This window comes from Borostomias antarcticus, assembly GCF_949987555.1.
Source record: "Borostomias antarcticus genome assembly, chromosome: 11".
In the NCBI taxonomy this organism is placed as follows: Eukaryota; Metazoa; Chordata; class Actinopteri; order Stomiiformes; family Stomiidae; genus Borostomias; species Borostomias antarcticus.
The window spans coordinates 27,469,377-27,487,456 of NC_140244.1; the positions used below are offsets into that span (position 1 = coordinate 27,469,377).

The window sequence follows — 18,080 nt, forward strand, 5'->3', positions numbered from 1 at the left end:
TATTATACTAGTCTATTACTACTATTTTATGTGTGAAGAATGTGTTCTAAAAGCTATGCCCATTCATGCCCATGATCCAGAATTCAAATACATAGAAAGATCCTCAGGAAAGCCCTGCCACTTCCCCTTCATCTACAAAGGGGTGACGTACACCAACTGCATCAAATCATATGGTCAAGACTCCTCTTGGTGTTCAACCACCGATGACTACGACAGGGATAAAGGATATGACTGGTGCACATGTCCCTGAGGCTCTGGAAGAAGTGGGAGGAATGATTAGAATGGAGTGAAATGAGATGAATGGGCTGATTTAGTAATGATTTATAATGCTAGCTTATGAGCGAATGATGCTATTCGGAGTTAAAAGTGATTTTAGTACTAAGGATCTAGAAATGTTTAGAAGTGAGGTTTAGACACGAATCATGATAGAATTTGTATTTTACTGCTTTGTAACACTAATTAAAGCAGGGACAAGCCTGAACATGCCTGAACATGCCTGAACATGCCTGAACATGCCTGAACATGCCTGGTCAACATCAAGAACACCCTCAGTCATGATGATGTTTTAGAGCTTTTTTGCTGTACTAGAATGATGTCAGAGATGAAATATGTGTCAGGAGGACTTGATGTGCATGTGATTGACTGATGATTATTATAGAGGGAGAAGTTTTGACTTTGACTCGTTGAAATTGATGTAAGGGCTGATGTGATGGGAGGAGAGAGAGATGAGAGGAAGAGAGAGAGATGAGAGGAAGAGAGAGATGAGAGGAAGAGAAAGAGATGAGAGGAAGAGAGAGATGAGAGGAAGAGAGAGATGAGAGGAAGAGAGAGAGATGAGAGGAAGAGAGAGATGAGAGGAAGAGAGAGAGATGAGAGGAAGAGAGAGATGAGAGGAAGAGAGAGAGATGAGAGGAAGAGAGAGATAAGAGGAAGAGAGAGATGAGAGGAAGAGAGAGAGATGAGAGGAAGAGAGAGATGAGAGGAAGAGAGAGAGGAGAGGAAGAGAGAGAGGAGAGGAAGAGAGAGATGAGAGGAAGAGAGAGAGATGAGAGGAAGAGAGAGAGGAGAGGAAGAGAGAGATGAGAGGAAGAGAGAGATAAGAGGAAGAGAGAGATGAGAGGAAGAGAGAGAGATGAGAGGAAGAGAGAGAGATGAGAGGAAGAGAGAGAGGAGAGGAAGAGAGAGAGATGAGAGGAAGAGAGAGAGGAGAGGAAGAGAGAGAGATGAGAGGAAGAGAGAGATGAGAGGAAGAGAGAGAGGAGAGGAAGAGAGAGAGATGAGAGGAAGAGTATCAACGTTAGGGAGTAGCGATGCTCCTGGGGGCTACGGCCTGCCCCCCAGGAGGAGGTCTGGAACCAGAGGCCCCCAGCCTACTACTGTAGAAACTTAGCAATCTCTTGATTCTACACAATGGACAATGAGTGGGAGAACGCTCCGATCTGGACCGAAAGGTCCCCGACTCAGAACAGAACCCTTCAGGTCCGGGGAGTGGAGCAGAGACTTGCTGGAGGGTTAGGGTTAGGGTTAGGGTTAGGGTTAGGGTTAGGGTTAGGGTTAGGGTAAGGGTAAGGGTTAGGGTTAGGGTAAGGGTTAGGGTTAGGGTTAGGGTTAGGGTTAGGGTAAGGGTTAGGGTTAGGGTTAGGGTAAGGGTTAGGGTTAGGGTTAGGGTAAGGGTAAGGGTAAGGGTTAGGGTTAGGGTAAGGGTTAGGGTTAGGGTTAGGGTTAGGGTAAGGGTAAGGGTAAGGGTAAGGGTAAGGGTAAGGGTTAGGGTAAGGGTTAGGGTAAGGGTTAGGGTAAGGGTTAGGGTTAGTCGACCGTACGGCTGATAAGAAAGAGCAGGCCGAGCCAAGAGGCTGATTGGGTGAATCCTCTCTCTCTCTCTCTAAAGGTCACATCTTTATGATTTTTTATTTACTCATTGCTATTCATATAATAACTATTATTTTGCTTTTGCTTATTGCCCTGATAATCAATTATTTAATAAAGTCAAATTTGGTTCTATTAAAGTGAAGGTTCTATTGTCTCTTTCCTCTCCCCAGAGGGAGGGGCTCAGATAGGGGGGTAGGATCCGCTCTCTTGTGTTTCCTCTCCTCAGAGGGAGGGGCTCAGATAGGGGGGTAGGATCCGCTCTCTTGTGTTTCCTCTCCTCAGAGGGAGGGGCTCAGATAGGGGGGTAGGATCCGCTCTCTTGTGTTTCCTCTCCTCAGAGGGAGGGGCTCAGATAGGGGGGTAGGATCCGCTCTCTTGTGTTTCCTCCTCAGAGGGAGGGGCTCAGATAGGGGGGTAGGATCCGCTCTCTTGTGTTTCCTCCTCAGAGGGAGGGGCTCAGATAGGGGGGTAGGATCCGCTCTCTTGTGTTTCCTCCTCAGAGGGAGGGGCTCAGATAGGGGGGTAGGATCCGCTCTCTTGTGTTTCCTCCTCAGAGGGAGGGGCTCAGATAGGGGGGTAGGATCCGCTCTCTTGTGTTTGTAGTTAGTTAGTTAACCCTAAACACATGGATTGGTCTAACATAAACAGGAGTTTCACATTCATAGAAAATATTTTTCTCCATTACAAAATGTGTTCAAAAGATGTGCATAATATAATAATATATGCTTAACATTTCATTAGAAATCATGAATATGTGCATAATATACTATAGGCATAACATTTCATTAGAAATCATGAAGGCAAATATAGCAAAGTTAAATACTCTGATCTAAAGACAGATCAATACGATGAAGACAGATCAATACGATGATCATAATGGGCTGCTTGTGGCTCAGGAGGTAGAGCAGGTGGTCCAGTGATTGTAGGGTTGTTGGTTCGAATCCCAGCTCCTCCTGTCCACATTTCGAAGGGTCCTTGACACTGAATCCCAAGTTGCTCCCAGTGAGCAGGCTAGCACCTTGCATGAGCAGGCTAGCACCTTGCATGAGCAGGCTAGCACCTTGCATGAGCAGGCTAGCACCTTGCATGAGCAGGCTAGCACCTTGCATGAGCAGGCTAGCACCTTGCATGAGCAGGCTAGCACCTCGCATGAGCAGGCTAGCACCTTGCATGAGCAGGCTAGCACCTTGCATGAGCAGGCTAGCACCTTGCATGAGCAGGCTAGCACCTTGCATGAGCAGGCTAGCACCTTGCATGGGCAGGCTAGCACCTTGCATGAGCAGGCGAGCACCTTGCATGAGCAGGCGAGCACCTTGCATGAGCAGGCTAGCACCTTGCATGAGCAGGCTAGCACCTTGAGCAGGCTAGCACCTTGCATGAGCAGGCTAGCACCTTGCATGAGCAGGCTAGCACCTTGCATGAGCAGGCTAGCACCTTGAGCAGGCTAGCACCTTGAGCAGGCTAGCACCTTGAGCAGGCTAGCACCTTGCATGGCAGCTGCCGCCATGTGTGTGTGAATGAGAGGCCATTGTAAAGCGCTTTGGATAGAAGTGCTATTATACATGTACAGTGAGTGCAGTCCATTTACCATTTATGATCACATAGTGATAATAGAAGGGCCCAGTCTGGGTAAATAATCCTCATGGAGTGAGTGATACTATTATAAAGCTCAAGTCTACATTAAAACACAAAGTGCTGAAAACTTCACAGAGGATGTACATTATCATACAAATACACTACAAAAAGTAAAGTTGGCAAATTATTCTCTTTCATAAAAAAGTTTTACAAATAATGTTAAAACCTTAAAACCGATCACTCACAGAAAATCTCAGATTGAATGTATGATGCCAATTTTGGTCTCACAAAGGACTATAAAAGCTTATTATAATCTTACTGTATATTGATAATTAACATCCTGATTACCAGTTGAACAAATCGTTAACACTCCATAGGTTCCATAAATGTGCTCATTTTCTGAAATTATTATTTATTTATTTATTTTTACTTCCTTTGGAAGTATCAATTCCAAATTACCTACCAAAAGTCCTTACATTTTTTCCGAGAAGGTCTTTGTTCACTTGTTACTAGCCTTTCATGTTCATGTCCGACCAACAGGTCACGTGGGTTTGTCAGGGTGGAGCTCCAGTCTGTAGTTCTCTCCCAGGGCCTCCAGAGGGCGCTGCTGGCTGGACTCTGCTCTTTACTGATGCTGTGCTGGGCTGCGGAGCTCAGCTGAGGCAGGTCACTCTCCCTCCTGTTCTTATCAGAGGATGACTGCAGCTCTGGAAGTGTCTCAGCAGTCTTCTCTGGGACTGTCTTCACGTCCTCCTTGGACAGGAAGTGCACCATATCTTGGACACAGCTGGAGTATCCCTGATTGGAAGCTGCTGAGCAGGAGGGGGAGCTGATTGGCTGCGGGCGTCTCAGGAAGTAAATGGTCATCTCCAGGATGTGTGCTAGGGTTAGGGTTAGGGTTAGGGTATGTGTGCTAGGGTTAGGGTTAAAGTATGCATACCTGCTTCCTCTAGTACGGTTGAGGAGCTGTTCCGCCTGGACAGAGGTGAGCTCATGGCTACTGACAGCAGCTCACCGTCCCTGTGTACCTTCTCAGCCACCGTCTTTCTCAGCTGCAAAAAGAGAAGAGGAAACACATGAACAGCCTGATTCTGGAGAGTAGCCTAACACGGATAAAGACAATTGTTATTAATAAATCAATGAACACATCTCAGAGACATTGGGTCTTCAAATGACCTTGTTGGTGAGAGTCAGGGGCCCCTCATTGTAGGAGCCATGTCTGGATCTCTGTGCTGTAGAGGTTTCTGTGCAGAGTGAATCACATTTCTAGTGGTGTCATCCCTCCATTTTCATCAATTCACTAAATTTGTTCCCTATTAAATATTACAGAAAGCCCCCCAGTGCAGCACAACGCTCCAAATCATCCAGTAAGTGAAATAACAAACAAACTTTATTTTGAGGGATTTTTAGAGCCCTTTTTGGCGCATGTAAGCACTGCCTTCACGAACATGTCACGAGATCTAAAGGGTAGTGAGCTATTCTGGACATTCAGCCCTGTTTGTAGTCTGTTTTCCATGAACCTGAAACAGAGACCATGATCTCACTGATCGTTCCAGTATTGAGCTGCTGTAGTTTTTATGCAGGCTCTCACTGGGCTACAGGTAAATGCGTTGAAAAACTAGTGTGCTTTTCTGAGACGGGAAGCACAGGGTGTAATCTGACCAGTCTCAGTATGCTCTCTTGTGAAATGTATCACAATCCAAATATGTTTAGGTGTTTGGTATGACTTGCACATAGTCCTCTGTGGGAGCAGTGAGAACAAGCCCCAGGGGATGCTCATGTCCAGTCATGCCAAACATGTACAAACACTCGGATTGTGATACATTTCACAGGAGAGCATACTGAGACTGGTAACATTACAACCTGTGCTTCCCGTCTCGGAAAACCACTTTATCTTAGTTTTTCCAACACATTTACATTATGCCTCATTGACTTCCATTGTAGCCCAGTGAGAGCCTGCATAAAAACTACAGCAGCTCAATGCAACGATCATGGTCTCTGTTTCAGGTTCATGGTAGACAGACCACAAACAGGGCTCAAAAATAGCACACTGCCTCTTTAAAGCGGAGGAGGACCTCTGCTCAAATGGCATGCTACTTCTGTAAATAAGACTTTTATTTTGAAAACCCTCACAGGAAGAAAATAGACCCATAATGCATTTCACCGGTAGCCATTTTCGTGGCGTTTGTTGTGATGAGACGAGAGGAACTTCCACATCCATCCATAACAACCAGGTTATAAGACCGCTCTCTCTGGTCTGGGCTGTCTAGTAAGTAAGTAAGTAAGTAAGTAAGTAAGTAAGTAAGTAAGCTAGCTGTATTTCTATAGCGCTCTTCACAGCACGGATGCACAGAGTGCTTTACAGTAATAAATTAAAATGGCAATACAACACGAGACAAGATTAAAACGACACAGAACAGATAAAACAACAACATTGCGAGCAGCAAGGCGTTATAGATGGTTCTAGATGGTTCTAGATGGTTCTAGATGGTTCTAGATGGCCGAAGGCCTGCCTGAACATGTGTGTCTTAAGAAGTTTTTGAACATGAGTTGAGTGGATGGCTCTCTCTGGGCCTGGGGAAGTGGATGGCTCTCTCAGGGCCTGGGGAAGTGGATGGCTCTCTCAGGGCCTGGGGAAGTGGATGGCTCTCTCAGGGCCTGGGGAAGTGGATGGCTCTCTCAGGGCCTGGGGAAGTGGATGGCTCTCTCAGGGCCTGGGGAAGTGGATGGCTCTCTCAGGGTCTGGGGAAGTGGATGGCTCTCTCAGGGCCTGGGGAAGTGGATGGCTCTCTCAGGGCCTGGGGAAGTGGATGTCTCTCTCAGGGCCTGGGGAAGTGGATGTCTCTCAGGGCCTGGGGAAGTGGATGGCTCTCTCAGGGCCTGGGGAAGAGGATGTCTCTCAGGGCCTGGGGAAGTGGATGTCTCTCAGGGCCTGGGGAAGTGGATGTCTCTCAGGGCCTGGGGAAGTGGATGTCTCTCAGGGCCTGGGGAAGTGGATGTCTCTCAGGGCCTGGGGAAGTGGATGTCTCTCAGGGCCTGGGGAAGTGGATGGCTCTCTCAGGGCCTGGGGAAGAGGATGTCTCTCAGGGCCTGGGGAAGTGGATGTCTCTCAGGGCCTGGGGAAGTGGATGTCTCTCAGGGCCTGGGGAAGTGGATGTCTCTCAGGGCCTGGGGAAGTGGATGGCTCTCTCAGGGCCTGGGGAAGTGGATGGCTCTCTCAGGGCCTGGGGAAGTGGATGTCTCTCAGGGCCTGGGGAAGAGCGCTCCAGAGTCGCCACTGCCTCAAAGGCTCTGTCACCCTGAGTTTTTAGTCTGGTTTTAGTCTGGTTTGTACTGCAACTCTTTTAATAAATCTTTCTCCCGTGTTGATCTAGGGGTCATCATGGCGCAGTATAAGGGAGCCGCCAGCGAGGCGGGCAGAGCGATGCAGTTGATGAAGAAACGAGAACAACAACGAGAACAACTTGAACAGCTCAAACAGAAAATTGCTGAGGTAACTTTATTACTACATGCAGATATATGAAACTAACACGTTTCTCCGTGCTGTCCCGATCCCGAAGACATGATGTGAAGCTTGACTGTGTTCGTGTCCCTTAAACGTGTCCCTTAAACGTGCTGTCTGTCCCCTCAACACGCTGTCTGTCCCCTCAACACGCTGTCTGTCCCCTCAACGTGCTGTCTGTCCCCTCAACACGCTGTCTGTCCCCTCAACACGCTGTCTGTCCCCTCAACGTGCTGTCTGTCCCCTCAACGCGCTGTCTGTCCCCTCAACGCGCTGTCTGTCCCCTCAACGCGCTGTCTGTCCCCTCAACGTGCTGTCTGTCCCCTCAACGTGCTGTCTGTCCCCTCAACACGCTGTCTGTCCCCTCAACGCGCTGTCTGTCCCCTCAACGTGCTGTCTGTCCCCTCCAGGACAACATGGTGAAGTCCAACATCGACAAGAAGTTCTCTGCTCACTATGACGCGGTGGAGGCAGAGCTGAAGAGCAGCACTGTGGGTAAGAAGACACACACACACACACACTCACACTCACACACACACACACACACACACACACACACACACACACACTCACACACACACACACACACACATACACACACACACGCACGCACGCACGCACGCACACACACACACACACACACACATACACACACACACACACACTCACACGCGCACACACACACACACACACACACACACTCACACGCGCGCACACACACTCACACTCACAGACACACACTCACACTCACACGCACACACACACACACGCGCGCACACACACTCACACGCACACGCACACGCACACTCACACTCACACTCACACACACACACACACACACTCACACACACACTGCTCTCTCTCTCTCTGGTCAGGTCTAATGAGCTGGTCTCTCTCTGGTCAGGTCTAATCAGCTGCTCTCTCTCTCTGGTCAGGTCTAATGAGCTGCTCTCTCTCTCTGGTCAGGTCTAATGAGCTGGTCTCTCTCTCTGGTCAGGTCTAATGAGCTGGTCTCTCTCTCTGGTCAGGTCTAATGAGCTGCTCTCTCTCTGGTCAGGTCTAATGAGCTGGTCTCTCTCTCTGGTCAGGTCTAATGAGCTGGTCTCTCTCTGGTCAGGTCTAATGAGCTGGTCTCTCTCTGGTCAGGTCTAATGAGCTGCTCTCTCTCTCTGGTCAGGTCTAATGAGCTGGTCTCTCTCTGGTCAGGTCTAATGAGCTGGTCTCTCTCTCTGGTCAGGTATAATGAGCTGCTCTCTCTGGTCAGGTATAATGAGCTGCTCTCTCTCTGGTCAGGTCTAATGAGCTGGTCTCTCTCTCTCTGGTCAGGTCTAATGAGCTGCTCTCTCTCTCTCTGGTCAGGTCTAATGAGCTGCTCTCTCTCTCTCTGGTCAGGTCTAATGAGCTGCTCTCTCTCTGGTCAGGTCTAATGAGCTGCTCTCTCTCTCTCTGGTCAGGTCTAATGAGCTGCTCTCTCTCTCTCTGGTCAGGTCTAATGAGCTGGTCTCTCTCTCAGGTCTGGTCAGGTCTAATGAGCTGGTCTCTCTCTGGTCAGGTATAATGAGCTGGTCTCTCTCTGGTCAGGTCTAATGAGCTGGTCTCTCTCTGGTCAGGTCTAATGAGCTGCTCTCTCTCTGGTCAGGTCTAATGAGCTGGTCTCTCTCTCTGGTCAGGTCTAATGAGCTGGTCTCTCTCTCTGGTCAGGTCTAATGAGCTGGTCTCTCTCTCAGGTCTGGTCACCCTCAACGACATGAAGGCGAAGCAGGAGGCTCTGGTGAAGGAGCGAGAGAAGCAGCTGGCCAAGAAGGAGCAGTCCAAGGAGCTGCAGCTGTGAGCTCCTCCCCCCTCTGCTCTGCTCCTCCCCCTCTGCTCTGCTCCTCCCCCTCTGCTCTGCTCCTCCCCCTCTGCTCTGCTCCTCCCCCTCTGCTCTGCTCCTCCCCCTCTGCTCTGCTCCTCCCCCTCTGCTCTGACTGACTCTCTGACTGACTGTGAGTGTGTGTGTGTGTGTGTGTGTGTGTGTGTGTGTGAGTGTGTGTGTGTGTGTTACCTGACCCCCTGTCTCCCCGTGTCTGTTCGTGTGCAGGAAGCTGGAGAAACAGAAGGAGAGGAAGAGGAAGGAGGAGCAGAAGAGGAAGATCGCCAGTTTGTCTTTCAACCCGGACGAGGAGGAGGACGACGATGAAGACAACGAGGATGAGGAGGAGGAGGAAGAAGAGGAGGAGGAGGAGGAGGAGGAGGAGGAGGATTGTGAGTTCCACAGAAACCTCACATACATAAACATGTCACCTCCGTGCAGCAGATGAGGGTGTAATACCCCCACACACACACACACACACACACACACACACACACACACACACCACACACCACACACCACACACCACACACCACACACACACACACACACACACACCCACACACACACACACACACACACACACACACCCCCCACTGCTAGTGCTAACTTGGTAACTGGTGTGTAATTGGTAATCGGTGTCTCTGTTGTGGTCAGACCTCCCAGTGAAGAAGAGGAAGCTTGGGAAGAACCCGGACGTGGACACCAGCTTCCTGCCCGACAGAGACAGAGAGGTGAGGAGGAGGAGGAGGAGGGAGATGAAGGCTTTCTGGACCACTCAGACACTGAGGCTGCGCTCCCAAACGCATACTTCCATACTATGTAGTATGTCCCAGTGCATAGTATGCCTCAGTATGGCAAAAACACCAGGAAGTCCTCCTACATCCGGTGGTATTCTGCAGTGTGCACGCCAGCAGGCTGTTCTGGCTATTCTTACCCACAATCCTGTGCGCAGCAGAAATGACGTCACATGTGCGAGTCGCTTATGTACAGAAATGCATATGGTCAAACTTCAAGGTGTAATGTTATGACAAAGTAGTTTGGCCCAATTAGATGTGTACTTATACACATTTATACACATTAAAATACATATTTCTAGGGGCAGCTGTAGTATGTACTAGTAGTAAAAAGTAGAAGTATGCGATTAGGAATGCAACCTGACTCTCTCCCTCTCTCCCTCCCTGCCTCCTCCACCCCTCTCTCTCTCCCTCTCTGTCTCCTCCCTCTCTCCCCCTCTCTCTCTCTCCCTCTCTCCTCCCTCTCCCTCTCTCTCTCCTCTCTCTCTCTCTCCTCCCTCTCTCTCTCTCCCTCTCTGTCTCCTCCCTCTCTCCCCCTCTCTCTCTCTCCCTCTCTCCTCCCTCTCCCTCTCTCTCTCCTCTCTCTCTCTCTCCTCCCTCTCTCTCTCTCCCTCCCTCTCTCTCCTCTCTCTCCCTCCCTCTCTCTCCTCCCTCCCTCTCTCTCTCTCTCTCTCTCCTCCCTCCCTCTCTCTCCTCTCTCTCTCCCTCCCTCTCTCTCTCTCTCTCCCTCTCTCTCTCCCTCCCTCTCTCTCTCTCTCTCCCTCCCTCTCTCTCCTCTCTCTCCTCCCTCTGTTGTGGGAGTGCAGGAGGAGGAGAATCGTCTGAGGGAGGAGCTGAGACAGGAGTGGGAGCGGAAGCAGGAGAAGATCAAAGGTGAGTCTGCTCATCACACACACACAGGCGCACACACACACACACACACACACACACACACACACACACACACACACACACGAACTGTGGATGGATTCCTTAATCTGACTCACAGGGTGGAGGTTTTTGTGATGAGCCTCATTGTCTAACCCAACCCTTCTGTGATGAGCCCCTCATTGGCGCAATCAGACTCTCTCCCCCGACAGATGAATAAATACTAATCCACCCTCTCTCCTCTCTCCCTCCTCTCTCCCTCCTCTCTCCCTCCTCCTCTCTCCTCTCTCCCCCCATCCTCTCTCCTCCTCTCTCCTCTCTCCCCCCACACCTCCCTCCTCTCTCCCTCCTCTCTCCCTCCTTCTCTCTCCTCCCACCCTCCCTCCTCTCTCCCTCCTCCTCTCTCCCTCTCCTCCTACACCTCCCTCCTCTCTCCCTCTCCTCCTCTCTCCCCCCATCCTCCCTCCTCTCTCCCCCCACACCTCCCTCCTCTCCCCCCACACCTCCCTCCTCTCCCCCCACACCTCTCTCCTCTCTCCCCCCACACCTCTCTCCTCTCTCCCCCCCACACCTCCCTCCCTCTCTCCCCCCACACCTCCCTCCTCTCCCCCCACACCTCTCTCCTCTCTCCCCCCCCACACCTCCCTCCCTCTCTCCCCCCACACCTCCCTCCTCTCCCCCCACACCTCCCTCCCTCTCTCCTCTCTCCCCCCACACCTCCCTCCTCTCCCCCCACACCTCCCTCCTCTCCCCCCACACCTCTCTCCTCTCTCCCCCCACACCTCCCTCCTCTCCCCCCACACCTCCCACACCTCCCTCCTCTCCCCCCACACCTCCCTCCCTCTCTCCTCTCTCCCCCCACACCTCCCTCCTCTCCCCCCACACCTCCCTCCCTCTCTCCTCCCTCCCTGCAGGGGAAGAGATTGAGATCACCTTCAGCTACTGGGACGGATCCGGTCACCGTAAGACCGTCAAGGTAGAGAACCCAGACAGAACCAGACATCTGGAGAACCCAGTACCATATGCACCAGACACCTGGAGAACCCAGTACTGTACCAGACACCTGGAGAACCCAGTACCATACCCACCAGACACCTGGAGAACCCAGTACTGTACCAGACACCTAGAGAACCCAGTACTGTACCAGACACCTAGAGAACCCAGTACTGTACCAGACACGTAGAGAACCCAGTACCATACACACCAGACACCTAGAGAACCCAGTACTGTACCAGACACCTAGAGAACCCAGACAGAACCATACGCACCAGACACCTAGAGAACCCAGTACTGTACCAGACACCTGGAGAACCCAGACAGAACCAGACACCTGGAGAACCCAGTACTGTACCAGACACCTGGAGAACCCAGTACTGTACCAGACACCTGGAGAACCCAGTACTGTACCAGACACCTGGAGAACCCAGACAGAACCAGACACCTGGAGAACCCAGTACTGTACCAGACACCTGGAGAACCCAGACAGTACCAGACACCTGGAGAACCCAGACAGTACCAGACACCTGGAGAACCCAGTACACACTAGACCCCTGGAGAACCCAGTACACACTAGACCCCTGTCAGAGTTGTTATTGAAGCCTCCCACACTGGTTTATCTGGTTGTGTTCCTGCCTGAAGACTTCCCTGACTGAACCAGACCTGCCTGTGTGTGTGTGTGTGTGTGTGTGTGTGTGCGCGTGTGTGCGCGTGTGTGCGTGTGTGTGTGTGTGTGTGTGTGTGTGTGTATATGTCTGTGCGTGTGTGTGTGTGTGTCACTACAGATGAAGAAGGGAAACACCATCCAGCAGTTCCTACAGAAGGCCCTGGAGGTGCTGAGGAAGGACTTCAGTGAGCTCAGGTGAGAAGAGGAGAGGAGAGGAGGAGAGAGGAGAGAAGAGAGGGGAGGAGAGAGAGGAGAGAGAGGGGAGGAGAGAGAGGAGAGAGAGGAGAGGAGGGGTCCTGGATTTCAAGGTTCCTGCCTTGAAAATGCATGTTTATTATAGTTTTTAGCAGAGGCCCATAGACCTCCATTATAAGGGGGGTGCGTGCACAGAGGAGAAGGAGCTAGCTTACTGTGGTGTGGTGGTGTGGTGGTGTGGTGGTGTGGTGTGGTGGTGTGCAGGATCGGTTCCATTGAGGACAAAGGGACATTTGATCTAAACTTGCTATGACAGCGGCGTTCCCCTTTAAAGGATTCAAACTGCCTGTGTTGTGGTGGCCCACAGTCACATGGTTTACTGATCCCATGTTTCCTGTAAAGACGCAGTCTAAGAGCAGCAGAGCTCCATGTTTTCCTGTAAAGACGCAGTCTAAGAGCAGCAGAGCTCCATGTTTCCCTGTAAAGACGCAGTCTAAGAGCAGCAGAGCTCCATGTTTCCCTGTAAAGACGCAGTCTAAGAGCAGCAGAGCTCCATGTTTCCCTGTAAAGACGCAGTCTAAGAGCAGCAGAGCTCCATGTTTCCCTGTAAAGACGCAGTCTAAGAGCAGCAGAGCTCCATGTCTCCCTGTAAAGACGCAGTCTAAGAGCAGCAGAGCTCCATGTTTCCCTGTAAAGCTGTAAAGACGCAGTCTAAGAGCAGCAGAGCTCCATGTTTCCCTGTAAAGACGCAGTCTAAGAGCAGCAGAGCTCCATGTTTCCCTGTAAAGCTGTAAAGACGCAGTCTAAGAGCAGCAGAGCTCCATGTTTCCCTGTAAAGACGCAGTCTAAGAGCAGCAGAGCTCCATGTTTCCCTGTAAAGACGCAGTCTAAGAGCAGCAGAGCTCCGTGTTTCCCTGTAAAGACGCAGTCTAAGAGCAGCAGAGCTCCGTGTTTCCCTGTAAAGACGCAGTCTAAGAGCAGCAGAGCTCCGTGTTTCCCTGTAAAGACGCAGTCTAAGAGCAGCAGAGCTCCGTGTTTCCCTGTAAAGACGCAGTCTAAGAGCAGCAGAGCTCCGTGTCCACGCGTTAGGCTGTTCGTTGAGGCTGTTCACAGGGTCTGCTGTGTCTACTACTGGTGACGTTGGCCTACCATAACATGCAATAAATCAGGGTCTTTCATGGATATGGAATATCCAATATTATCTAATAATAAGCTATATAAACAAATAAACAATTGACAAGCACACACATTTGCATCACACTATAAACAATTAATGGTAGTTAATGTACGTAAGTAAAACGGAATAATAATTTTGTTGTTTTGCCTGTGGCAAGGGAAGTCTATTTCAGCATCTGTTTATGAAAACAAAATAGTCTGTTCTGACTCAGAACCCGAAAACCAGAAATAGGCCTAAAGGAAAGAATGGTGATTATAATTTCATGAGCCCTTACTTTATTGTGACTCGCTATTTCACTAAATGTGAAAACTGTAATACTGTAGTTGTGTATGTGGAACAGGCAGAAAGTGTAATACTGTAGTTGTGTGTGTGAAACAGGCAGAAACAGTGTAATACTGTAGTTGTGAGTGTGGAACAGGCAGAAACAGTGTAATACTGTAGTTGTGTGTGTTGAACAGGCAGAAACAGTGTAATACTGTAGTTGTGTGTGTTGAACAGGCAGAAACAGTGTAATACTGTAGTTGTAGTGTAATACTGTAGTTGTGTGTGTTGAACAGGCAGAAACAGTGTAATACTGTAGTTGTGTGTGTTGAACAGGCAGAAACAGTGTAATACTGTAGTTGTGTGTGTGGAACAGGCAGAAACAGTGTAATACTGTAGTTGTGTGTGTGAAACAGGCAGAAACAGTGTAATACTGTAGTTGTGGTGTTGAACAGGCAGAAATAGTGTAATACTGTAGTTGTGGTGTTGAACAGGCAGAAACAGTGTAATACTGTAGTTGTGGTGTTGAACAGGCAGAAACAGTGTAATACTGTAGTTGTGGTGTGGAACAGGCAGAAACAGTGTAATACTGTAGTTGTGTGTGTGAAACAGGCAGAAACAGTGTAATACTGTAGGTGTGGTGTTGAACAGGCAGAAATAGTGTAATACTGTAGTTGTGGTGTTGAACAGGCAGAAACAGTGTAATACTGTAGTTGTGTATGTGGAACAGGCAGAAACAGTGTAATACTGTAGTTGTGTGTGTGGAACAGGCAGAAACAGTGTAATAATGTAGTTGTGGTGTTGAACAGGCAGAAACAGTGTAATACTGTAGGTGTGTGTGTTGAACAGGCAGAAACAGTGTAATACTGTAGTTGTGGTGTTGAACAGGCAGAAACAGTGTAATACTGTAGTTGTGGTGTTGAACAGGCAGAAACAGTGTAATACTGTAGTTGTGGTGTTGAACAGGCAGAAACAGTGTAATACTGTAGTTGTGGTGTGGAACAGGCAGAAACAGTGTAATACTGTAGTTGTGTGTGTGAAACAGGCAGAAACAGTGTAATACTGTAGGTGTGGTGTTGAACAGGCAGAAATAGTGTAATACTGTAGTTGTGGTGTTGAACAGACAGAAACAGTGTAATACTGTAGTTGTGTATGTGGAACAGGCAGAAACAGTGTAATACTGTAGTTGTGTGTGTGGAACAGGCAGAAACAGTGTAATAATGTAGTTGTGGTGTTGAACAGGCAGAAACAGTGTAATACTGTAGGTGTGTGTGTTGAACAGGCAGAAACAGTGTAATACTGTAGTTGTGGTGTTGAACAGGCAGAAACAGTGTAATACTGTAGTTGTGTGTGTTGAACAGGCAGAAACAGTGTAATACTGTAGTTGTGGTGTTGAACAGGCAGAAACAGTGTAATACTGTAGTTGTGTGTGTTGAACAGGCAGAAACAGTGTAATACTGTAGTTGTGTGTGTTGAACAGGCAGAAACAGTGTAATACTGTAGTTGTGGTGTTGAACAGGCAGAAACAGTGTAATACTGTAGTTGTGTGTGTTGAACAGGCAGGAACAGTGTAATACTGTAGTTGTGTGTGTTGAACAGGCAGAAACAGTGTAATACTGTAGTTGTGGTGTTGAACAGGCAGGAACAGTGTAATACTGTAGTTGTGTGTGTTGAACAGGCAGAAACAGTGTAATACTGTAGTTGTGGTGTTGAACAGGCAGGAACAGTGTAATACTGTAGTTGTGTGTGTTGAACAGGCAGAATCAGTGTAATACTGTAGTTGTGGTGTTGAACAGGCAGAAACAGTGTAATACTGTAGTTGTGGTGTTGAACATGCAGAAACGGTGTAATACTGTAGTTGTGGTGTTGAACAGGCAGAAACAGTGTAATACTGTAGTTGTGAGTGTTTAACATGCAGAAACAGTGTAATACTGTAGTTGTGTGTGTTTAACAGGCAGAAACAGTGTAATACTGTAGTTGTGAGTGTTTAACAGGCAGAAACAGTGTAATACTGTAGTTGTGAGTGTTTAACAGGCAGAAACAGTGTAATACTGTAGTTGTGGTGTTGAACAGGCAGGACCAGTGTAATACTGTAGTTGTGTGTGTTGAACAGGCAGAAACAGTGTAATACTGTAGTTGTGAGTGTGGAACAGGCAGAAACAGTGTAATACTGTAGTTGTGTTGAACAGGCAGAAATAGTGTAATACTGTTGTGGTGTTGAACAGGCAGAAACAGTGTAATACTGTAGTTGTGTGTGTTGAACAGGCAGAAACAGTGTAATACTGTAGTTGTGGTGTTGAACAGGCAGAAACAGTGTAATACTGTAGTTGTGTGTGTTGAACAGGCAGAAACAGTGTAATACTGTAGTTGTGTGTGTTGAACAGGCAGAAACAGTGTAATACTGTAGTTGTGTGTGTTGAACAGGCAGAATCAGTGTAATACTGTAGTTGTGGTGTTGAACAGGCAGAAACAGTGTAATACTGTAGTTGTGGTGTTGAACATGCAGAAACGGTGTAATACTGTAGTTGTGGTGTTGAACAGGCAGAAACAGTGTAATACTGTAGTTGTGAGTGTTTAACATGCAGAAACAGTGTAATACTGTAGTTGTGAGTGTTTAACAGGCAGAAACAGTGTAATACTGTAGTTGTGAGTGTTTAACAGGCAGAAAGTGTAATACTGTAGTTGTGAGTGTTTAACAGGCAGAAACAGTGTAATACTGTAGTTGTGTGTGTTGAACAGGCAGAAACAGTGTAATACTGTAGTTGTGAGTGTTTAACAGGCAGAAAGTGTAATACTGTAGTTGTGAGTGTTTAACAGGCAGAAACAGTGTAATACTGTAGTTGTGTGTGTTGAACAGGCAGGAACAGTGTAATACTGTAGTTGTGGTGTTGAACAGGCAGAAACAGTGTAATACTGTAGTTGTGTGTGTTGAACAGGCAGAAACAGTGTAATACTGTAGTTGTGTGTGTTGAACAGGCAGAAACAGTGTAATACTGTAGTTGTGGTGTTGAACAGGCAGAAACAGTGTAATACTGTAGTTGTGTGTGTTGAACAGGCAGGAACAGTGTAATACTGTAGTTGTGTGTGTTGAACAGGCAGAAACAGTGTAATACTGTAGTTGTGGTGTTGAACAGGCAGGAACAGTGTAATACTGTAGTTGTGTGTGTTGAACAGGCAGAAACAGTGTAATACTGTAGTTGTGGTGTTGAACAGGCAGGAACAGTGTAATACTGTAGTTGTGTGTGTTGAACAGGCAGAATCAGTGTAATACTGTAGTTGTGGTGTTGAACAGGCAGAAACAGTGTAATACTGTAGTTGTGGTGTTGAACATGCAGAAACGGTGTAATACTGTAGTTGTGGTGTTGAACAGGCAGAAACAGTGTAATACTGTAGTTGTGAGTGTTTAACATGCAGAAACAGTGTAATACTGTAGTTGTGTGTGTTTAACAGGCAGAAACAGTGTAATACTGTAGTTGTGAGTGTTTAACAGGCAGAAACAGTGTAATACTGTAGTTGTGAGTGTTTAACAGGCAGAAACAGTGTAATACTGTAGTTGTGGTGTTGAACAGGCAGGACCAGTGTAATACTGTAGTTGTGTGTGTTGAACAGGCAGAAACAGTGTAATACTGTAGTTGTGAGTGTGGAACAGGCAGAAACAGTGTAATACTGTAGTTGTGTTGAACAGGCAGAAATAGTGTAATACTGTTGTGGTGTTGAACAGGCAGAAACAGTGTAATACTGTAGTTGTGTGTGTTGAACAGGCAGAAACAGTGTAATACTGTAGTTGTGGTGTTGAACAGGCAGAAACAGTGTAATACTGTAGTTGTGTGTGTTGAACAGGCAGAAACAGTGTAATACTGTAGTTGTGTGTGTTGAACAGGCAGAAACAGTGTAATACTGTAGTTGTGTGTGTTGAACAGGCAGAATCAGTGTAATACTGTAGTTGTGGTGTTGAACAGGCAGAAACAGTGTAATACTGTAGTTGTGGTGTTGAACATGCAGAAACGGTGTAATACTGTAGTTGTGGTGTTGAACAGGCAGAAACAGTGTAATACTGTAGTTGTGAGTGTTTAACATGCAGAAACAGTGTAATACTGTAGTTGTGAGTGTTTAACAGGCAGAAACAGTGTAATACTGTAGTTGTGGTGTTGAACAGGCAGGAACAGTGTAATACTGTAGTTGTGTGTGTTGAACAGGCAGAAACAGTGTAATACTGTAGTTGTGGTGTTGAACAGGCAGGAACAGTGTAATACTGTAGTTGTGTGTGTTGAACAGGCAGAAACAGTGTAATACTGTAGTTGTGAGTGTTTAACAGGCAGAAA

General features: G+C 48.0%; 1 protein-coding gene across 5 annotated transcripts in view; it reads left to right on the top strand.

The window, feature by feature from the left end:
- The first annotated feature begins 5,607 nt into the window (after nt 1–5,607).
- fam50a (family with sequence similarity 50 member A) overlaps nt 5,608–18,080 on the top strand; it is a 22,199-nt gene continuing 9,726 nt past the window's right edge. The window contains exons 1-9 of one of the 5 annotated variants that reach the window (XM_084445417.1): nt 5,608–5,725; nt 6,819–6,937; nt 7,357–7,441; nt 8,674–8,773; nt 9,027–9,190; nt 9,456–9,532; nt 10,402–10,468; nt 11,377–11,438; nt 12,244–12,320. In XM_084445417.1, the coding sequence (XP_084301543.1) occupies nt 6,827–6,937; nt 7,357–7,441; nt 8,674–8,773; nt 9,027–9,190; nt 9,456–9,532; nt 10,402–10,468; nt 11,377–11,438; nt 12,244–12,320 (743 nt within the window). In that variant the 5' untranslated portion in view covers nt 5,608–5,725; nt 6,819–6,826. Of the gene's footprint in view, nt 5,730–6,818; nt 6,938–7,356; nt 7,442–8,673; nt 8,774–9,026; nt 9,191–9,455; nt 9,533–10,401; nt 10,469–11,376; nt 11,439–12,243; nt 12,321–18,080 lie in introns of all 5 variants that reach the window. The other 4 variants (XM_084445414.1, XM_084445416.1, XM_084445415.1 and 1 more) reach the window with 4 other exon arrangements.